At 41.1% G+C, this 24,436-nt stretch overlaps 1 protein-coding gene across 2 annotated transcripts in view; it reads left to right on the forward strand.

Annotated features, from left to right (window-relative positions):
- Window positions 1-24,436, forward strand: part of NRG3 (neuregulin 3) — a 1,022,346-nt gene that overhangs the window by 758,660 nt on the left and 239,250 nt on the right. For both annotated transcript variants that reach the window (XM_061634989.1, XM_061634990.1), the window contains exon 3: window positions 3,157-3,230. In XM_061634989.1, coding sequence (XP_061490973.1) covers window positions 3,157-3,230 — 74 coding nt within the window. The remainder of the gene's footprint in view (window positions 1-3,156; window positions 3,231-24,436) is intronic.

Here is a 24,436-nt window from a genome sequence, read left to right on the forward strand (position 1 = left end):
CAGGTAAATAAGTGGAGGGGGCTCTTTTCTATCTCACATTATAGTCTGAGCTGGAGAATGTGGTGGTGGTGGGGTGTTGCCTGGTTCAGAATACTAGCATATTTTATGAGCATGCTAAATTAATTTCATCACCAGAATCACTGCCTCATGCCCATCTTACATTACACATTGCTGAAAGTTCTTCTCTATTTTCTCTCTTTATTCTGCAGTAAATTGGCCCGTATTGATTTATTCAGCAGGCATTATTGGAGTATATGCTTTCTTAAAAATCATACCAGTCAGGAAAATGGAGCTCTTATGTTTTCACTCCACCTTGAAAATACCTCTTGTGTGTTATGCTCACAACTGTGTGCAGTATGCAGTTCTGCAATCAAACCAAGCACAGAAATTTATGTGCTTGGGTTGGGTATAGAACTGTATATCCTGAGAATCTCAGTTTACATTTGCAATGTGCATGTGGGGCAATGTTTTCAGATCTCAAGATTGGGGTGATGGGATTAAAACTCCTGGCTGATGATAACCTGCTGAAATTCCAGAAGCCAGAGATGTGGGGAGACTGTGCAGAAAAACCCAGTGGTCAAGAAATAAGAGGTAAAGGTGTCCCCACACTTGTAGTGCGAGTTGTTTCCGACTCTTAGGGTGATGTCTTGCGACGTTTACTAGGCAGACCGTATATATGGGGTGGGATTGCCAGTTCCTTCCCCGGCCTTTCAAGAAATAAATAACCCTTTCCCCTTTCCCATGACAAGTTGAAGCAGAATAAAGTATGGAAATTCTCTCAGTTCTGACTATTTATACATGTCACAGAATGGAGTGAATACTAGCAGCTTGCTAACTATGTTAAGAACATATAGCAACAAATTATGGCAGATCACAACCAATGATAATTACTGCATATCTCTGAAACTTGCCTTTTGACAGGGACGACATAGACAAATTATCTCTCCAGTTACAGATGAAATGTCATGGTTTCCTGTTTAGTTTCAAAGCCTAATTTCTTATCCTTGATGCTTAAACTTAAAGCTGTAAAAGGCCAGTGTATGGAAACGTATCCCATGTGTTCAACCCCATTTCCTGAGATTGGATTGAGATGCTCTGGTCTGTATTCCATCATTTCCCCAAATATAGTAATCAAGGGCTAGAAGCATGGACTTCCTCATGATAAAAATTCTGCCGGTCAAGGGATACATGTTTTCCTCCCCAGATATTAGAAGAGTTAATTTCTAAACTATTTTCAAGATACATACGTAGTGATAGTAGATCGGTATTTGATAGTTGATTATTGCCATCTAGACTGTCTAGATACTCACAGACAGGGATGGCTAGGGAACAGATATATTTCCCGTCTCTTCGGTAAGAGAGGTAACCACTGGGTGTCTGAGGATGGTGAGGTTGGATCTTTATAGAGTCAAAAGCATAACAGGGGGGGACATTTGGTCCTCAGATATTGCTGAGCTATAACTCCCATCAGCCACAGCAAGCATGATCAATGACAAGGGATGATGGGAGTTATAATCCAGCAGCTTCTGAAGGGCCAACAGCTCCCCAAGCCTGCCATAACATCTTATCATTCTGCCTAGCAAAGTCATGGTCCCACAAAATTCTGTTCTGCCTCTCTCTTACTATTGACACAACTGGGTGAGATCATACAGAGATGTGAAATTCCATTTTGTTGTGCTGACGACACCCACATATCTCTTCTTTTCAGCCAACCCAAGTTTTGTCTTACTGAGAGACTGAGTTTAGAAAGTGTGGATAAGTCATTTGAAGCTAAATCCAGGCAAAAATCAAGTAATAATGGGTAGAAATCCCTGTGGCTGTCAGAATGGTGTTTCCCATACTGACTGAGTTTGGCTTCGTAAGATCTGTAGCTTCAGAATGCTCTGACTCCATTGTCAGAAGCAGATTGAGCAGATTGCTAGGGGACATTTCACCACTGAAATATCAGTCTTACTATGAAATGTCAAAATAGCGAAAAAATTTTCAAAAACTATGAGAAATGGAGTATTTTGGAATCTCATGTAGACGTAATATGAGGCTGCCTAATATAAACTCAAAGTCCAATACTGTAGTGCTTTGAAGGCTGGCTCACCCATAAATTGTCCATCTCTTTTTTTCCTGCCATTGATAACTAGCAACATCTAGTGTTGCACTTTGACTACTGAGGCCTGGGTTCAAACTTCTATTCATTAAAAATCTGTGGTAATTTTAAAAACATTTCTTGTTATTTTTAAGAACATTCTTTAAAAGAACAAAACCAGTATTTCAGTGTTTTCTTGTTATGATCTCAGAAATAGTCTTCAGTTAAGCCTTCTGGATATTAAAATAACTTGCCTGTCAATGCCATAATGGCCAAGGATTCCTGATAGCAAAGATGAACAATGGGAGACATGTTTCCCTGAAAGAGAATGCTCTTCATACCTGCTGAGCAGCATGAGAGCCCCTCCAGCATGGTACAGTTGCACAGGGCTGATTATATGGGTGCCAATCCCATTTAAACAAAAAGACCCACGTGGGGATCTCAGTACACTGAAGAAGCTCCTAGGGCTGCTGGCCATGTATGTGAGGGGGATGTAGCACTGGGCACTAGGCAGGGTGAAATGCACACCTCAGGCAGCTGATTTTGGGTTTCATGAAAGGGCAACAAGTTCTTAGTTAATTTATATTTAAATAACTGAATTATTACTTCATTTATATGAAATGAATTTATTTCATTTTTAACACTTTTTTTTTTAATACCATGGACAGGAAAGCATTTTTGTGCTATCTCCCTCAGGGTACTATGCAACTTGACTTGAGGGGGGGGACACCATTTGCTGCTCCACCCTAGGCAGCAAAATGTCTTTGGCCCTGTATGTAGGTTCCACTGTCAGTTGTGGTGGGGCAAGTGTGAGGCCCAACAGCTTAGACCAGTGCCTTATATGAGCCAAGGGTGTCTGCTAAGGCAGTATCCAGAATCCTTTGGAACATGCTGGGTTCTGTGGGGTTCGGTAGCAGGTGGGCTGATGTTGAAAGAGTTTCCTGAATGTAGAAAGTTTGGAAACTGCTGTCACTGGTGCTCTAGATGGTTAACAATGTTTTAGCATAGTCTGATGTCTTGAAATTAGCCTGTCACTACCGCATGCGTATGTTTGTCATTTTTCCCCTTTTTCCCAGGTGCAAAGAGGGCTACCAAGGAGTCCGATGCGATCAATTTTTGCCGAAAACCGACTCAATCTTGTCAGATCCAAGTATGTCATTTTTTTCTTCTATCTTTATTACTTGCTGGAAGTAACCTTGCCATGTGGTGTGACCTTTTGTTCACTCTTTTGAATTCCAGCATAACCTGTTTCAGAAGGTTGAAAGTATGTTTATAATGAAATAATCTGAGTCTTCCTCATCATGTTGTATTTTCTGAAGAAAAACATTTTGCAGAATAAAATACTACTTTATGCTACTATAGATTCAGTGCTAAAACACTAAACAAAGCATAATGAGTATCTGTATTTACTTGAAAACAAAACAGAACAAAACACCAACTCTTTGACAAAATGCTTGTCATTATGACTGGCAGGACTTGTTTGAAGGTGGGGCGATATGTTGGAGGGAGTCCATTAGAGTCCACTTACTTTTCTCCACTAAGAACTGACATAGCTTCTCTCTTTGTGTATAACCGTCTTAGTTTCAATTCCTTGGTTACCTTATAGTGTGACAGAACTGTGGGGATTTGTTTTTATATAACTGTATCTGTATGTTAATGACATGTAGTTGGAAAAATACCACACTTTGCTTTTTTATGGTATGCATGAAAGTTTATGGCCATGTTCAGATGTAACAATGAACCATGTTTTATTATTATGAGAACAAGTAATCATGAACCTCAGGCTCACACACTCATCTCTCTCCTCTGATGCAGCTTGGAGGAGTTCAGAAGTTTTGTTTGTGCCTTAAACTAACCGCAGTGAAGTTTTAGGTCTGTATCTGGACAAACTGTGGTTAGTCTTCCTAACTGTGGTTGGTTGAACCAAGCCAACTTGAAACATTGTTTAGCATTATATGTGAATTAAGGCTGTGTCTTCATTACTGAGTTTCTACTGTTGCTACATTTTGGTGTGGTGAGGTGGGGACTAAAATGGTATTTTGTTGGATATTTGTCATCGTTTTAAATGCTTTACTGATTGTTACCTGTCCTGAGTATAACAAGGCTGGGAGGGACAGAAGTGACTAAATATATTTGGAACATATGCATCTCACTGGAGGGGAGATGTGCAACCTAGCATATTACATAGGAAGTTCAAAAAGAGGACATAAAAGGGTTCTGCTGCCACTACTTCCTTTGTAACTATCACACTAAATAAAGCCTTCCAACTGGCAGTTTTATATTGTAAAAGAAAGCTGCTTTTTGAGTCTAAAAAACAACTTTTTGTTTGAAAGTTGGGGCTCTTTCCCTTAAGAAGGGTGGAATTTGGTTCTTCCTCTTTGTGTGTGTGTGTGTTTGCTGTTGTTTGTTGTGATTTTGCAAAGTTTATTGGGATAACTGTGCCCAGAGATAACCTGCTGTTCTGTGACTCCTATTGTAGCCTTTTTTATTCCTTCACCTTTAACTGTTGCAGTGTAATTGCGTAGGGCAAATGGGCCTGCATTTCCATCAATTTAGGACTGGACTTACGTATAAGAAAACTAAAGTTGCTGGACAGGGTGGATTCACTGAACTAACAACCCTGCAGGTAACAAAATTGGAATAGTAAGCAACATTGCAAATAAGGGAGTATCTATGTTATAGATTAGGGCTCCACACAGTGTATAGCTCACTACTTGGAACCTGGGCTTCTGTTTTTGCCTGATCAATAGAGCAGCACCTTACTGCAGCTGCATGTCAGGTTCAAGCCTTTCTAGCCACCAGTTCCACCCACTGACCTGAAGAATCCTGAACTGAAGTCTACATCCTTCAGATATAGTTTCAGGTCTAGCTGCCCACAGCTCTGGCCTGAACCTGACAGAGTGCAGCCCTAACACTAATTATCAGTAGGCTTATTTTTGTTGCCATTGATACTGTGGGTTAATTGTAGAAATTAAATCATGGGGGAAATATTTTGCTAATGTGGATGCATGGGGTACAAATATGAAGTCTTGGGCTTGATCATATTTGAAGGAATTAACTATTTCCTCTGCATTGTCAGTTCTTGTTGCCTGTCCAGTCTCTCCATTGTAGCACAATTCAAAAAAGCCCACAATTCAATGAACACACGGAATCTCTTCTTTGGAGTGCTCACTCACCCCATGCCCAAAAGAGCGTGCCCACTAACTGTGTGCTGCAGCTCCAGGTGTTTGGTGGAAGGCCTATACTTGTAGGCTCCTATCTGCAATTGGGAGCCTTGTGTGATGAGGACTTACCATCACTTGGAGGAGCTTCTGCACATACAGCCGTTCATGGATAGACTCCCCATTCAGACCATTTTGATGCTGGGAGCAGAACCTATGGGTGTGGCCCTACTCACCTCTCCATTTGTTTTGTGAGCACTAGAGTGATCTTTTGAATGGTGGCTTGTGTCATCTAGTAGTGGTAGCTGCTATATAGAAGAGGGACAGTCTGAGGAGAGGTCCTAGGAACATGCACCTAATTCATCAAAGGGGAGGGCAGTTACTTTGCATGTTACCCATCAAATATACTCTATCCCAGCTAGGGAAGGAAAGATTTGTCAATTTCAGTTCTCTCAGTTTCTTCTTTTTCCAAACTTAAATTCAGGTCTCCACATTTCTGCAGCAATTTGCAATTTTTTTTTTAAAAAAAATCCTCATAAAAATTCTCAAACATTTGAATTTTTCCTTATAAATACATTTTTGTAGGTAGTTTTGACTAATGTACACATTTTTGCAATGTATACATTCTTGCCATATAATGAATTTTGGTATGTTCTTTTCACTCATATATTCATTTTCCCCTAACATATGCATTTTTGTAAACATTGTTAGGTTGGCGAACTGCATTGCAAAATTTCAGTGTGTGAATTTTGAACGATGGCTGTGTTTTGGTTCTCATAGTGTTTTGGAAAGTAACAATTTGATCGTTTCAGCTTGAAATGTGAACTGAATTGAATTTCTTGTCCATCCCTTATGCCAGTTTTCAAATGTTGTCAGTTATTGATGCCATTACATGTTAATATGAAATACTATCAAAATACCAAATATTATGGCATGCAAGCTAAAAATGGTATAAAATATTAACTACCATTTTATGACAGAATACAGTGAGATATAAATATTATAGTGTGTCAGCTGTCAAATGCTAACTACCATTGTATGCCAATCAACCATCAAATACTATCAAATAAATATTAGTCTTTCAAATACTATTACCATTGTATGACATCTACAAAATACATTGAAATACTAAATGCTATTGCATGCTAGCTGTCAAATTCTGTAAATACCATTACATGTCAACTTTCAAAGAATAGCAAATATGATGACTGAATAGTGAACTCAAAGGCAGTGCCCAAAGAGCTCACATGTGCACATGAACTTTTCAGACCCATGTTTGTCACAGTAGCCCCACATGCACCAAATCTCCTCCACTCCTCAAAGAAAACCTTCTCTTCAAACTAGAGAGACTGCAGAGTTGTATCCAACAAAACACAGGAGACAACAGTCAGAAGTAAAAAAAAAAAAGATGATGTCCTCATGCATGCACAGTGACCCAAATGTTGAAATCAAGTGTCATGAGATAACAAATACTAATATCAACAATTCTTGAAATATTTATAGGATATTAGACTGTTCATAGTTACCTGAATGTTTGACACAGAAATCCAGAGAGAACAATTTGGGGAGCAAATGTGTTTCTGTTTTGGTTACCAGAGAACTTTAAATCAGTATTTGATGTGAAATCTTACTGTGAGTTAATCTCTAACAAGAAACCTTTTTTAATGTTCCCATGTTTTCAAGAGGCAGCGGTAGTTAATGTGCAGTGCAATATTTCCTCTGCCCCATTGACTTCCATTCTTCTCTTGCATCTCACATTTTGTCAACAAGATGGCGTTCTTTCTTCTAATGAATCCAATAATTAACTCTGGTCCTTCAAATGACTACTCCAAGCAGCCATCATGCAGACAAAACTTGTGTATCAGCTAGGAAGGTTTAGGGGAGAGGTAGATATCCTCACAAGCATTTCCCAGACACACTTACTGTGTTTCAGACAACTTATATTTAGGAAGATTCAGAGGCCTGCAAGCTGAAAGGGGTGGGGAGGAACGAGAGAGAAACTAGTCACTGGAATTCCTCCCTTTTATTACTAAGATTTTGTGACACTCTGGCTATTTTTTCCTTATTTATTTCATTTGTCTATAGCAGCCTTTCCCAACCAGTGTGCCTCCAGATGTTGTTGGACCACAATTCCCATCTTTCCTGACCATTGGGAATGTTGGCTGAGGCTGATGGGAGTTGTGGTCCAACAACATCTGGAGGCAATAAGGAAGGCATCATCTGCATTGGCACCCTATGTTCCTCAAAGGAACTGGGTAACTACGTTGTGTAAATGTGAAGGCTTTTTCAAACACATTGGCAGTTTCTTCTTCATCATCACCACCTAACATTAAAACAAAAGACCCTTATTAATCTCTAGTGTATGTAGTATGGCTTCTGTCCAGGTCTTCCTTTGTTTATCAGTGTCATGAATTCACAGCCCAGCAATGAAGTTTGGTATCTTAACTCCTCCAGAGATTTGTTCTGTTTTACTTTTTAAATCAGGATATCATAGCCAGACTGTTTGGGAACATACGTGCATGTGTAACATGGTGGCTTACTGTCACTCCCCTTGTCTTTAATAAGCTCTTCTCCACTTCTGCATTGATAGGCAAGGTTAAATTGTTCCAGTAGCTTGTCAGATCACATTTACTGGCCTCAAAGCAGGAAATTTCAGCCTTTCAACAGTCATAATTCTTGAGGCCCAAGGAAATGGATGTAAGCAAGAGAGGTCATCTGGAGATGGCATTTGGGGATAACCATGAAAGCACTCTGTAGATAGGTAATTAAACGGAAGAGACTTCTCAGAAGTTATGTCTCATCTGTCTTAACTTCTGTGTCCTTTTTTCAGTATTTAGGTTTTAAAACTTGAAAGAGCTAGCTTTCCACTGGTGTTTTAGTGTCATTCTCTCTCTCTCTCCCTGCCCCCTGCAATATCACACATTAAAATGGATTTGTTATGTTTGGTACACATTTGTTTATGCACTGTATTGGCGACTAAGAAACATCACACAATGAACTATAAACACTGCACTGAGCTCATACTGGGAGGAAGGGTGGGATGATGATAAATAATCACTTCTTTTTGGAAAGGCACTGCCTGAAAACTGATCATTTTAATACATCACCATATTCTTGTGCTCTTCCCTCCCCCCTTTTTATTCTCCTTTTGCTCATTCATAGTTTTCAGCAGATCATGTTGGTAATCTGACATCTGCTGGGCTTTGAGGCAAATTGTCCTAGAGGAACTGAGTGATCACTTAAAGAATGGCAGCATTCAAATCAAATAAAGTGGCTCAATCACTGCATGGGAAATTAGTAACTATAGAGTTTTCCATTTTGTAGTAGTATCAGGATTCAGATTTCTCTGGCATCTATAGCTCCTTCAAAAGCCTGTTTTCACAAATATTGTCCATATAGAAAATTTCCAGTTTTTCTTCAACAGCCATGTGCTTCTGAAGGTTCTTGTAGAGTTTATGGCACACTTAGGCCTGCAAAAATTGTGTCTTTTCTTAGGTCTTGTCCTGGGAAGGAAAGAGGGGTATTTAGACCTTTCTTTCTTGTCATCAAATTTATTTTTAATATAGGTAAGCATTCCCGTCCTCCAATGCAAAGGCAAAAAAAATTTGGACTCAAGAAAAAATAATATTGTTAATGAGAACATCTGAGACTAGAGAACTGAACAGAACTATGGTGAAAGGTGAAGCTTGTGATACTAGGTCAACCACTATGCATGATGGTCTTCTGACAAATAGTGGTTGGTCTGCATTCTGCATAACTGTTTCAGGGGCCTTCCTGTCTGAGACTGCAGATTAAACATGCTTCCAGAGTTAGGTCATGAAGGATGCTTGGATATCTTTACATCAGTGCCTGTTTCCAGCCAGACTCAGGATAGGAAATCCCCATTGGAGAGCCACATAGTGTCCTTTTCATGCTTGAAATTCAACATTTTCACTAAGGAGGCTACCTTCAGGAGCAATGATATTTTAAAGTGTTTTTAATGCTTTTCTTTGCCGCCCTGGGCTCCTGCTGGGAGGAAGGGCAGGATATAAGTCAAATAATAAATAAATAAATAAGTTCCTTAGAAGGCCTTGTCTTCAGCCATAGCCAAGAAAGCATCAATGAACTGGCCCTAAAGACAGCCAGGTTCAACAAAGTTAATATTCTGGACCTTCCAGACTAACAGTGCTCATCCACTTGGGCAGCATATCTACAGAGATCTAGGTTGATTACCAGAGAGGCATAAGATATTTCATTCTTCAATAGGAAGCCATCAAGTGAGCAGTCAAGGTGTTGGTACATTTATCCACCTTTGCAATCTATCTTCAGAGTGGAAATGAGCAGATAGGTCTATCATTTCAGATATCATGTCATACCAATTAGAGTAGATGCTCTATTCCCATATATTGAAACAAATAGCATAACTGGTTCAGCTGTTTCCACTTATGATCCTCAAGGATGCAGTGGTGATTGGTGAGAAGGGCAAGGTGTGGATCAAAGAACTGTTCTGGATAAATGTCAGCTTTTGCTGCCATCCTGGTGAGGACAATTTCTTGTGTATTTTCCAGGATTAACTTTGTTTTATCTAAAGAGATTGTCTTGCTTTCTGCCTAAATTCCCCTCAATGGAAGGAGAAAGAGTGGCACAACCTGGATATTAGAAGAGCCTTCCACTGCTATTTTTCCAGGAACCAGGGTTCTACAAAGTCTCAATTTTGTTCCCATCTGTTGGACAGTCTTATTTGGGTTCTACAGTTCAACTTATACAGCGACTAGATCTAAAAGTGATTGCATTTGTCTAGTTTATTATATCTGGGATCATTCCCCACCAAAAAGCAATACAGCTCATTCCTTGTGAAGTTCTGATATTTCCACAACTTATAAAGCTTGCCCTTTGATTGAATTGATGTGTAGGGTAGCAACCTGAAAATTCACACATTGTAGGTCCTATTGCATAAATACATCCATTTCCTCTGATGCAGCCTTTTGTCAGTGTGTCCTTCAAAAGGTTATTCTCAACAAATTTAATCCCATGCTAGGGATGGACTGTCTTCCCATATCCTAGAACTAAAAGTACTAGGGCTCTGCTCCGTATTAAGACAAAGCCCAAAGAACAGGCCGAATTGGGCTTCTTCAGCACCAATTCGTGATGAAACAGATTGGGCTAAGTCAGCCTCTGCCTCATACGGGGTGGAGAATGCATTTCTGGATATTCATGAACAAATAAAGCTTATTCAGAATTTTAAAAAACAAAAATAATCTCTTCCCTTATTCAGTGTTTACATCCAGAGCTGGCGGAGGAGCTGGATACTCAGCACCGGGGAAAGGCTCCAGCATTCATTGCAACCTTGTGCCAGTGCTGCTGCCAATGCTGCTCTTCCTCTTGAGTAAGCCACCTGTCCTGAGCTGCAGGGAGAGCTGGGAGTGCCAGCATGAAGGTGCAGGGTGTGTGCATCCTGCTCCTTCAGAATGAGGCAGAGAAAAGGATGTCGATGAGAGGAGTCTTCATGTCTGGAGGCAATCAATCACTTGGGGGGGGCAGCCCATCCTCATCTCCCAACCCCAAAGCAAGAACAGTAAAGAGGTTCTCTCTCTCCACAAATGGTACTCCCTCCCTAGGCTGTTTTTTTAAACAAACAAACCCAAGAGAACTTAAGTAGTGTGTGTGTTGCTCTCCTTTGAAAGGATGCTCTTTGAAAGAATGGTACAGTCATCATGCCACCAAGCTCACAAGACCCCCTTCCACTCCCATCAATAATAAATCTTGGGCACTGCACTGTACAAATTCTGCCAGCCCCATATGGTTTTATAGAAATGCACAGAGGGAAAAAGCAAACTTTAAAGGTGGCTAGCATGAACTCCCGTGGAACTACCCAGCTGAAATTTGGCAGGATTAATCCCCTCCATAGTGGCTACCATCTTCCCAACTTTCATGACCCTGTGTACAGATATGACTGTTTTTGTTTTGCAATGCACATTAATGGGGATGATACAAATATGTCTGGACCAGATTGGGCCATATCTGTATTTATAAATCTAAGCACAATTTTTTTTGGGGGGGGATGCACAACCTTAAAAGATACTGAGAGAAATCAGAGCATATACACAGACCTGGTTACTGTAAGCAAGCAAAACCAATCTAATCCAATGAGAACCAGTGTAGTGTAATTGTTAGAGTGTTGGACTGGGATCTGGGAGACCAGGGTTCAAATCCCCCATTCAGGCATGAAGAAAAGATGGGATATAAATGCAATTGTAAAAAAAATAAACAAACCAATCAATAAAATTTGCCTTGGCTTTAGTAAAGTTCAGAGTAGTAGAGTAAAGAAAATCTAAATATTTGACATGCAATGAGTTACCTTGCTGCTGAAGCCTGTGAACACTGGTTCTGGCTACCCTACCTTGGGATGCTTTCCAGATTTATTTTATTTAGAGTCTAAATTTAGTATGATTAGTGTTCAAGGTTGCTAAGAAGTTTTTAGTGTTAGCATTCTCAAATGAAACAGTAATGTCAACTATTTATAAAATATATTGCCACAACAGCACTCCCAATCTCACAATACAGAGTACTGACCTTTCCTCACAGAAAGAATTGAAACTACCTGTGGTGTCCAATATGGAATATTCTTGGACATTAAAAAGACATCGCTTGTAAATGAACCATTTTCCCCATTTTCGATAATTGCTTTAAAAGTCAAAGTAATTCAATGGACAGAAACCTGGACTTCTACATAAGAGACCTGGGCTCAAAACTCAACCAGGCTATGGACTCACTGGGTTGACTTGGGCAGGTGATTCAGAATGGAACTGATGATAATCTTTTGTTTGTAAGGCAAACACTGTAAAATGTTATGTTAATTAGAAATGGGGAATTTGTGGCCCTATCTACCAATTGCCCTGTACAGTCCTACAACGCTTGAGCACAGGAATTCACAGTCACTCATTTGGCAACTCATTAGACAGTGTGTCAGCTTTGAGCCATAAGGATCCCAGTTCAAGTCCCCAAATCCTGACACTTGGGAAGCAACTTGGAATGTTCCTTTCTTACTATAGAATGTGTAGACTATCTGATACCAGTGGGCAGAAATTGTGGCTTCCAGTCTTGGATATGTATTTCTTTTTTTCCTGTGTCTTACCTACTTGCACACCTTGTCCTACAACTTGCCAATCCAGGCCTGACCCTGGCTGTCTGCTTATTTGTTCTAGTTTCCAGTTGCATATGCCAAGGACCTCTTCCTCTCTAATATGTTTCATGAAGAAGATGGCAAAGGTTACATGCTTGGCACACAGGTATCAGGGTGGCCTAATTATTTTAAACCCAGTGACACCCCCCCCGGAACTGGTATGCACTTTCTGTCTGGTTCATTCACAATCACATATGTGCCGCCTCATGTAGGAAGTGAAAAATGAATGAGGCACATATGCACACATGATATGCCCAATTTATGTCAACCCTCCACTTAAAAATTGGGTAGAAGAATCACAGAAATGGGGGTGGGTATCCATCATGTCCCCTGCATCCAGATCCCAGTGTCATCCAGAGGAGGACAGCTTTGGATGAATCACAGGTTACCCTCTTAAGGGCCTCAGCACCCCTTCTACACCATCCTAGCCTGGGGCCATGGCTCTCCCATCACCCTCACATTCTGAGGATTACAGCCTTGTAACTTCTCCTGATCCACACCCATGCAGTAACATGTGACTGCAGAATCAGCTGCAGGCAGTTTGAGGATTGCACTGCATTGGAAGACAGGCCCTGCCAGCAGTCATAAGCCTTCAGATGACTGGTTCTTTGGTCAGATAAACATATTCTATAGTTCACTCAGTAGAGCTCATTTGGAGCTGTCCAGGGTCCTGATCTGCTTTGATTTGCCTGGATCTGCCCTGCCCTGCCCCGACTTGATTTGACCTGTCTGAAAGAGACTCTGGTATTGCTTCAACTTCCCATGCAAGCCCCAGCTGAACAGGATAGTAACTGCATCTGAAACACATCATTTTGTTTATATAGTGAGGAACTAAGGAGTCATGCCCCACTGTGCATAGAAAAATACTAGATTTACCAACATGTTAACCAGCCTAGTTGAACAGTGTGAAGACCTAACAATTTCTGCTGTACATATCTAAGGATAGATCTGTAGAAATAAGAGCCACATGAAAGCACATTTCCTAACTCATTGCCTTCAGACCGTTTCCCCTCACATTAGTGAGGTAACTTTTACATTATATGGGGGAAGAAGAGCAAGGAGAGGACACAAAGTGCACACTCAGTTTTTATCTAAGCAGGAACCTCCACTTCTTTCACTTTAAGTTAAATTTACCATCAGAGTTCACCAGGTAGCCATGTGTAAGTGCAAATTTGAACCCATGCTTACAAATCTTACAAATCTGACTCTTTGTTGTTGTTATGTGCCTTCAAGTCGATTATGACTTATGGCGACCCTATGAATCAGCAATTTCCAATAGCATCTGTTATAAACTACCCTGTTCAGATCTTGTAAGTTCAGGTCTATGGCTTCCTTTAGAGAACCAATCCATCTCTTGTTTGGTCTTCCTCTTTTCTACTCCCTTCTGTTTTTCTCAGCATTATCGTCTTTTCTAGTGAATCATGTCTTCTCATGATGTGTCCAAAATATGATAACCTCAGTTTCATCATTTTAGCTTCTAATGATAGTTCTGGTTCTAACACCCAATTATTTGTCTTTTTTGTGGTCCATGGTATCCTCAAAGATCTCCTCCAACACCACATTTCAAATGAGTTGTTTTTTCTCTTATCCACTTTTTTCACTATCCAACTTTCACATCCATATATAGAGATCAGGAATACTATGGTCTGAATGATCCTGACTTTAGTGTTCAGTGATACATCTTTGCGTTTGAGGACCTTTTTAGTTCTCTCATAGCTGCCCTCCCCAGTCCTAGCCCTTTTTTAAAATTTCTTGACTATTGTCTCCATTTTGGTTAATGACTGTGCCAAAGTATTGATAATCCTTGACAAGTTCAATGTCCTCGTTGTCAACTTTAAAGTTACATAAATCTTCTGTTGTCATTACTTTAGTCTTCTTGACGTTCAGCTGTAGTCCTGCTTTTGTGCTTTCCTCTTTAACTTTCAACAGCATTTGTTTCAAATTATTACTGGTTTCTGCTAGTAGTATGGTATTATCTGCATATCTTAAATTACTGAGATTTCTCCCTCCAATTTTCACACCTCCTTCATCTTGGTCCAATCCTGCTTTCTGTATGATATTTTCTGCATAGAGATTAAACAAATAGGGTGATAAAATACACCCCTGTCTCACACCCTTTCCAATGGGGAACCAATTGGTTTCTCCATATTCTGTCCTTATAGTAGCCTTACAGGTCCAGGGTGGGCTTTTTCAGGAGTGGTCGAATCACCACCTCTTTCAAGAAGGCTGGAACCACTCTCTCTTGCAGTGATGTGTTGACCACACCCTGGATCCACTCAGTCAGACCCCCTTGGCAACCTTTAATAAGCCAAGAAGCAAAGGTCGAGAGGACACGTTGCTGGCCGCATCATCGCAAGCACCTTGTCCACGTCATCAGGCCGCATCAACTGAAACCGTTCCCCAAAAGTTGCAGCAGACGTTGCACTGGACACCTCATTGGGGTCTACAGTAGATGTGGATGGGGCATCAAGACTGCTACGGAGGTGAGCAACTTTAGCCTCAAAGTGCCTTGCAAACAATTCACAGTGGGCCTGTGAAGGGTCTAAGACCCTGGAGTTGATGTCAACAGACCCCTGACAATACGGAAAAGCTCCACCAGACGGCTACTTGAGGATGCGATGGAGGCAGAGAAGTGGACCTTCTTTCCCGCCCTCACCGCCACACAGTAGGCATGGTTATGATGTTTTACTTGTGCCTGATCGGCCTCACAGCACGTCTTTCGCCACTTGCGCTCTAGCCATCGTCCAGCCTGTTTCATTGCCCTTAGCTCACTGGTGTACCAAGGTGCAAGCCGGGCTCCACAGTGCCGGAGAGGGTGCTTGTGGGCAACTGTGTCAACAGCCCGACGCGCCTCACTGTTCCACAGTGTGACAAGGGCTTCAACAGGGTCACCTGCTCTATCTACTGGGAACTCCCCCAGGGCATTCAGGAATCCAGTGGATTCCTGTTACATTATAGATTCCGGTTACATTATGGATGGAAGCAATTCTTTGGTAAGGTGTACATAGGTGTTGGATCTATAGGATCCTGTCACTAGAGTGAAAGAGACCAATACGTGTATAAAGAAACACCCGCTTTCCCCATTTTCCAATATTATTTTGGTTGCCTCAGCAGGCAACTCTTCAAGATTTCATTGTCTGCCGTTTCACTTACCTTCCTCAAATCCAGCAGAAGTTTTGGGATGAGAAACACGAGCAAAAGTCAACTGCAGCACCAAAACACCTCTTCCTTTCAGTGTCTAAGGTGCCTGGGAATCAAGGTGCCACAATGGATATGGAAGATAAAAAGTCAAAAGGGAAATTGTTTCATGGGTCAAAGTCATAGCTGCCTGTCAGTGCTAAGGTGTACAACAGGACTTTTCTTAAGGCTTCATTCTGATCTTTGGCTACTGTCTTCTATCAGTCTGCCAAACAGCACTCCAGGTGCTGGTAATTGGGCTGTTAGGACTCAGGAACAGCTGCCACTCTTCTAGGTCTCAGAACATAGGAAAACTTTGTCTAACTTGCATCAGGTGGAGGATCAGTCTATAGAGCAGCCTTTCCCAACCAGTGTGCCTCCAGATGTTGTTGGACCACAACTCCCATCAGCCTCAGCTGTTGGCAATGCTGGCTGAGGCTGATGGGAGTTGTGGTCCAACAACATCTGGAGGCACACTGGTTGGGAAAGGCTGCTATAGAGGTTCAGATGGTAGGCCTCTGGGTTCAGTTCAGCTCCCACTTTCTGTGCTGTGACACGTGTCCAGTTGTTTGCACCTTGCACCTTGATGGCAGAACAGGCCATCAGTGTCACTAGATATGGACCTTGCCACCAATCACCAGGGAGACTGGGATGACCAGGCTCTGTGAAGGGCTCTGGAGAGGCCTGTTCAACCTATGAATGTAATGTTCTAACAGCATCAATTAATACCCAACAGTACTTGAACAAGGCTTCATCCTCTAACTGTAACATGGAAGGATGAGAGAGAAAAGGTGGTAAATAGGGCATGCACATGGGCCATGCCATCAAAATCTCATATGGAGACAATCCATGCTCACGGTTTAGCAGTACTTCTGATGTGAAGAAGGGCAAGTGGTAGAGCGTCTGGCCACTCATTTTAAACACCTGTCCAGTAAAATGAGATTCACAGTCACTGTCCAATAGGAGGGGGAGGCCAGACCATGGGGTGAGGTCTCTGTCCAATTTCTTTGCCACTATGATGGCATCTGCATGTCTGGCAGGGTATGTCTCAACCCATCCTAAAAACATGTCAAGTAAAACCAATACATATTTAAATCCTGCACACTGAGGCATTTGTCTGGAATCCATCTGAATATTGACAAAAGAACTAAAGGTTGTGTGTGTTTTTTAATGGAGTTGAGGGAGTAGATATTCCTGCTTTGCCTACGTTGTTGTAGACAAACTAAACACCAAAAGCAAAAACCGTGTGCCACAGAAGAGGATCCAGGGGCAAATAATTTTTGTTTAATTGCTGAAATCATCCCCCATTTGCTCATGTGTGCCTGGCCGTGGGACACATGAGCAAGGAGAGGTAGTAATTCATGTGGTGCCACCAAACTGTCATTTTGGTCACGCCGACATAAACCCTTAGCTAAAACAAAAACAACCAGCTTGTTGCCATTGTGATATCTCTGACTCTGGAGCAGAATCCTGCAGTATTGTCAACTGAGTAAGTAACAGTGAGCCTTGGAAAACATGAATCATCCCGGAGACAGGAACCATCTGTAAACAATACTAAGTCAGAATTAGGAACAGGTTTGTCAAGCAGATCAGGTCCGGGAGTGGTGAGAACATCCACTATTTGCCCACAATGGCAAAAATAAGAGAACCAGAATGGGTTACAGACAAATTTGTTGTAGCAATTAAAACAACTTCATATTCAGTTAAACATGAAGTAGAAAGGTGCTGGTTTAAAACTGCATGTGGTACTGGACCAGTCAGTGATTGTCTCAACGCCAAATGCACAGTCCTTTCTACCAAGACAGCCGCTGCAGCAACAGATTGATTGTCATCAGTCCAAGACAAAGGCTTAGGAACAGAGTCTTATCCATCCAGAATATCTACATCTAATAACAAGTACAAATTTTCTAACATTTATGCAGTTGAATAAAATACACCTGAATATTTACAAAGGGTTCACATGGTGGGGAATGGTCTGCCCTCATTGTCCCAACAGCTTTGCCCATGTTGCGGGTTTGGTGAACAGGGCAAATGTGACAATGTTGCTGGGCCACATCTGGAAAATTTAGAGCATGCCAATCTTGCTGTACTGCCAATCCTCTGTTTGGCTTAGAGTAGGCCACATCATGGCATACCCTATCAGAATAGGGAAGAAGGACCGTGGGAGCTATCAAGCAGCTGTCTGGATAGCCCCCAAATGGACTGGGTGCAAGAGGCACCCTGCCAGTCTCCATTTGTCTTTTTCAGAATCTGGGGCCTGATTCTCTGGGAGGGTCTGAAATGGTTGCTATTGGAGACTGGATCATGGCTGAGAGGTAAACAGAAGTGGTCTGAGGTGTAGAAACTTCATCATAAGGGATTTGATGAGCAACACATTTGACAATAGCAATTTCAGAAGGCAATAGCAAAGTATCAAGAAGAGTATTTACATACAGACCATTGCTAATCTTTTTACCCACCACGAGGTGAGGAATCCACGTTTCCAGAGTTGCCTATAATCATGCACTGTACCAGAAGCATTCTATTGTTTGATATCGGGAACAAACAGCATAACCAGCAACAGGGTCACCCTTCACATTTCTTTGACATGAGATCTTGAGTAATTATGATTGACATCTCATTCTTTTCATAAGAAACCAAAGCTTTGGTGTTGGGATTTTTTTTAATCACCTTTAAGTTTAAACAATTTTTGCAGTACTGTACTTATATCTAATTAAAAATCCAAATTCAAGAGTTCAGAAGGTAAAAATACTAAAAATGAGAGAAAGGAGCTCCGGAGGAAAAATTAACCCTCTCTTTGCAAGGTGCTAAGAGGGGGAAAAATCCATCTGTGGAAGGAGGAGTCAGTGGCTGTATATCGACAAACATAAACATTAATAAGGCATTTACAACCCCCCAAATTCTTCTTTGTTGGTCATGACTTGGCTGAAAAAAATTAGCCCAGTTTATGAAGATGCCATTATTTTCTGAAAATGTAAATTTGGCTTTTCCTAAACAGACCCATTTAGGCATTGTGTTGTTAAATACCTTTGTTTCTTTAACCCCAGGCAGCTGGAGTTATTACCTTCTGTTTTTCTGTCCTGTAATTAAATACTAAGTGTGGATAAAAGTATAAGTATAGACTTCCAATATACAACTTTATACAGATCTCATCCCCCAAAAATGACAAATTCTAACTTTCTGGGCTTTGGGGAGCGTACAGCTTCTGAACATGCACAAAGTGTAGTACATGCAAAGTTGCTCTGGTTACCTTCTCAAGGTGCCAGCATCTGACTCACTTTCAGGCAAAGACTAGCTCAAAAAAAAATATTCCAATTTGTATACCAAAATGTTCTTCAGAACCAATTAAAAATAAAAAAATAAGAATACAACCATACTATTTGAAATGGGCTGGGGAAAGGAGGGGTTGCTGGTGGAAAGATGCTTCCCTTCTCTCTCAGCCTTGAACTTACAATTATTTACTGATCTCAAGCCTCCCTCCAGAGAGCGAGGGAAGAGGAGGGATTGAACTGTTGGCATTAACCCATTCTCTTGCCGTCTCCCTTTTTAATTAATATGTTTGCCAATAAAACATTTCTTAACCCTTTCAAACCTTTGTTACCTGCAAGATAAGATAAGCAGAAAAATAGTTACATTTCCTAATCCTTCAACTTAGCTCTCCAGCCTTCTCCACACACCTTCTTCATGACATACTGTATCCCAACCATTTTTAGCCTTAACTTCCCCTTCCCTGTAATGGGCCCATGGGGCTTTATTTAGAACATACCTAGCTTTTGCACCAATGCCTTTGCCTTCTATTCTTCATGGGAAATGTTTTAACACAGTTCCCTGATCTCTAACTCTATCCACCTTTACACATGCTTCAGCTACAGTCTCAAGACACATAGGCAAACCTGTGCTTTGTTCATGAGTCAGACAGCAGGAAAACTTTCTCACAGCATTATTTAGACAACACTTCATTTCAATTTCTGTGAAAGAATTTGTAACATCTTCTGGGTTGTTTTCTTTAAATTCCTTGGGCTTCAAAAAAATTTTCCCCTTGGGAGTCCTTAAGACTCCTTACCCGGGATTCATGTAATCTCTTACTAGTTTCCTCATACCAATCAAAAATAGGCATTCCACTGAGTCTGAGCTTATTTTGCTGGTTCTAAACTAAAGGCTCAGTGGAGGTGAACAATTTTATCTAAATCAAAAGTTCCCACCAGGGGAAACTATACGTCCAGACTATCTCTAATATACAAATTCCATTCATCCAAAATCTGCAACTTTGATGGCCATCGTTATTAAAGGCTGGTGTTCCTTTTTTGGCAGGGTCCTCCACCACCCCCATTTCTCTTTCTCAATTCTCACAGGTCTTTCACTCAAGGCTCATTCGGGTTTGTTTTCATTCACATGGTTACCAGTGCGATTCATCTCATTTTTTTCAACTGCGTTTTCATCTCAGCCAATTGTTTCTGCAATTTCTCAAGAGAGTCCCTTTGGTTAGCCATTATCCTTCCAACTCTTAATTTAGCAACCTGATCATCCCAGAGGAGGGAAAAATAGTCCATCTGGGCAGGGTGTGGATCTTCCAGGAACCCTCTCAAATATTTTAATTTGTCCAAATCAAAGGTACCTTCTAAAGGGAATTGAAGTGCACTATCCTTATTACATATATTCATTTCACACATACACACCAAATCAATCATTCTTTTCAACTTTAAACAAGCTGGCAGTTTTCCAGGTTGACTGTAAATTTTTATTATCTTTGCCAGGGGTGTTCACGGTGAAGGGTCCACCTTAGACCCCTTATTTCCCATTTTTCTTTGTTTTTCTGTGTTTATTTTGTTTTTATTTTATTTCCTGTTTTTATTCATTCAGATCCAGTCTATCTAAGGCTGAACTGGGGCTTTTAACAGCTCCCACTATCAGTTTGCAGGTCCAATCTGTTCACGGCTGAACTGGGGCCACCAATACCAATACAGGTTCAGTCTATACCAGGCTGAACTGGGGCTTTTAACAGCCACCAATACCTATCCCTAGCCTCTTCAGGACGTAGGGTGGGACCTTCATTCATATTCAACCACTCTGCCTGTTTGGGAATGTTAGGTCCAAACCAAAACAATGAGCCGTCCACAACCTTACTCACCTCTCGAACACCCCCGGGAGAGTGCGGAGTTGAGATGACCCGAATCCGCTGCCAGAGACCAGAAAGACACGACAACAAGATACCTTTGCAAAGGGGTCCCAAAATCTTTCTAGCAGAATGCTTTCCAGAGATTGAGAACCCTGTTTATTGAAAGGAGTGCAGATTATATACCCTCACAGAGGTCACAGGATAGGGGAGTAAAACGTCATAAAACGTAAAGAAAAAAACTACATGTCAGTACAGAGTGCGAAGGAGGGGAAGGAGTAAGGAAGGGGAGGTGACAGATTTGCCATGGGCAGGTTGCCCCCTTTGGAGATCAGTCTTGCGTGCTATACAACCTTGAGATAAGGCTGGTGCCAGAATGTTTAACACAACAAACAGGGAAAATGCAGAACTCCCAAACCCATACAGAGTGCATTCTTTATAGGTCAAAGGGTTTTCATCCCCTGACATGTCTGCTAAAGCTCAATAAACATATGGAGATGTGGATTCAACCTGAACCAAGCTTTACTTGCACAGCTTTCTGGGATGTGGGGTCTGGTGAGGGGCGAATAAACCGAAATCAATTTTATTTCAACTAATGTTTCATTTTTAACTCAACAGGAGTATGTTTACATGGGGAACAACTTCCCGGACTGGCCCCTTTCAAGGAGGGCGTGCCTCAACCTTCACCGGGTCAACAGGTTTCCCCTAGCCTTTCGAGTGGGTCAACTTCCCCCTTTCAGTCATTCAGCAACACACACACAACACTCAGGTCTATGTCACTTCAGAGCTCGAGCAGTACCAGCAATATCAGCACCACAGCAATGAAAGGCAACTGATAAAACCAAACAATACCCTTCCTTTCCCCCAAAACAGTTTGCTACAACCCTGTATTAATATAACATAGGGAAGGACTCTTGCCGCCAGTGAAGCCCTGGGAGCCCGGATGACCAGGGAGACAATGAATTACAGGGAATGAGATTTTCAATTGGAACTCTTACCGAGTTGATGAGGCACCTCAGCTGTTTGGTCTCCCTTGCTCCAATCCATTCTCGGCACTTACCTGGTGTCCCCGGTCACATCCCACTTCTAAAACCGGAAATGATGGGGTTTTTTGGGATCTGTTGCACCAGGGGTCCTTGAGGAAATTGAAGACACAGGCTTGCAGCAAATGTAAGCCTTTATTTGTCACGTTCTTCTTCTACCTTTTTGTTGTCTGTCTCCCTTGAGTGTAGTGGAGCACTGTAACATGGTACTGCCTTGCCTGGGTTTTTTATACATTCCAGTAAAAGATATTAACATATCCCAATCAGGGGGCTACCCATAAGCATTACATAGAGGTTACACTGGATACATTATTTTCTAGCCAATCAGGTAATATTCAGCAGTTCTCATACCAGCATATTTCTACTATGAGCTAATACATTCCAGTGTTAATCCTTCTCAGGCCTTGGAGAGCACAGGGATGTACTGTACCAGTGTTCTGCTTCCCTTAGCTTATCTTCTTGAGCCAAGCTATACCATGCATACCTAGTTACCATGGCTACATGTGCGTAATAGGCAGGGAAGATGGCACCAAGGAGAGGATTTTTAGCTGGCCTGCTTCTCTGTTAAAGTATTATAAATCCTATAGTTTTCTAAAATAATGTTTTTTGTTTACTGTTTGTATCGAAAAATTCCCCATTACTTTCGCCTCACATTCTAAAATTTCTGGTTCTTCATCATATGGTGCCTCCATGAATGAATCTGTCATCCTTACGTCTCTTTTACATAGTTCTTCAGTGTATTGCTTCCATCTTCCTTTCATTTCATCTCAGTCAGTCAGTGTGTTGCCCTGTTGATAATTCAATTTCCCTACTCTTGGTTTGAATTTTCTTTTGATTTCTCTAATCTTTTGGAATGGGGCTCTTCTTCTACCTTTTGTTTTTGCTTTCCTTCTTTCTTTAACCATTTTAAGAGTTTTGTCAGTCATCCATTGAGGTCTTTCTCTCTTTTTAACTAGAGGAATTGTCTTTTTGCATTCTTCCCTGATGTCTCTGACTTCAATCCATAGTTCTTCTGGTTGTCTATCAACTAAGTTTAAAGCCTCAGATCTGTTCCTTATTTGATCTTTATATTCTTCTGGGATGTTATTTAAATTGTTTTTTTGGCATCATGATTGCTTTGTTATTCTTCTTTAGCTTTACTCTGATTTCCGATATGACCAGTTCATGCTCTGTACTGCTCCTGGTCTTGTTTTCGCAGAAAGTATGGAACTTCTCCATCTTCTGCTACCAATTATATAATCAATTTGATTTCTATATTGACCATTTGATGCTGTCCACATGTGCAGTCATCTTTTTGGTTACTCAAAAATGTGTTTGCAAGAAACGAATGATTGGCTTCACAGAATTCAATAAGTCTTTCTCCTGCTTCATTTCTGTCTCCTAAGTTCCATGTCTCCACAATTTCTAGTTCTTCTCTGTTCCCTACTTTTGTATTCCAGTCCCTCATGATTATCAGAACATCTCATATTGGTGTATGATCAATTTCTTCCTGTACTTCTGCATAAAATCTCTCCAATTCCTCTTCTGTGTTTGCCATTGGAGCATAGATTTGGATGATGGTTATGTTAATAGGTTTCCTGTTAAATCTCATTGATATCATTCGCTCAGACCTTGCGTTGTAGCTCCTAATTGCTTTTGCTACATTCCTTCTCACTATTAAAGCAACCCCATTTCTTCTTGATTTATCATTTCCTGCATAAAATATTTTGTAGTTTCCTGATTGAAAATGTCCTATTCCCGTCCATTTTAATTCACTCACTCCAAGTATTGTAATATTGATGTATTCCATTTCTTGCATGGCAATTTCTAACTTTCCCTGGTTCATGCTTCTCACATTCTATGTTCCTGTTGTGTATGTCGTACAACTCCGGTGTTACGAAGGGACCTTGAACTTCCTCATGAGCAGAGCTCACTAGAAATGCAAGTTCCTCTATTAAGGGAGAACAGCAGGATCTTTTGCACGTCACCCCCAGAGCATGTATAAATTTACCCTTAACCCAATGACACACACACACTGAAAGTAAAATAAAGAGTGGTTTTATTAAGAGAAGAAACAAGGAAAAAATAATGCAGTTTACAATTGCAGTTAACAATGAGCAGCTTTCTAACTATTATTCATTCATTCAGCAACACTGGATAGACTAAAGCAAAGAGACTAACCCTATAAACACTTTCATATTAAGCTCACCCACACAGAAAGAAAAAAAAGGAAAGAAAAAGGCCCAGATAGTTGCATATACCTTTCCTGGAGAGTTGCTGCAAGACTAAGGCTGAGAGAGAGAGAGACTTTCGTATCTAGCCCAGTGAGCCAAAGCTCCGCCCTTTGTAACCAGCACCAGATTTGAAATTTCTCACCCAAATCCATAGCTCTGAAATTGTCCCAAAGATGCTAGCGTGCGTTGGTAAGAAAAGCAGCGGTTGGAGCCCTCCAGAAGAGGAACTGCCCTCCCCTTCTCACTCCTCATGTTTTTATACCTTTTCCTAACTAAACTCACCCCAAAGTAAACCCAATGCAAATGTCTCCAGGAGGATGTGGACGTGATAAATAAGAACAATGAAAGAATTTAGGATAATCCATCAGGGAATGTGTTGTTATTCCAGAAACCATTCCCTGCGGGATTCCCAGAAAACAACTGCAATCCTGTCTCCTCCAAAGACTTAGAAATGCACAACACCTCCTAGTTTGAAAGGAGCTATTTT

This window comes from Rhineura floridana, chromosome 7 (assembly GCF_030035675.1).
Source record: "Rhineura floridana isolate rRhiFlo1 chromosome 7, rRhiFlo1.hap2, whole genome shotgun sequence".
Classification (NCBI taxonomy): Eukaryota; Metazoa; Chordata; class Lepidosauria; order Squamata; family Rhineuridae; genus Rhineura; species Rhineura floridana.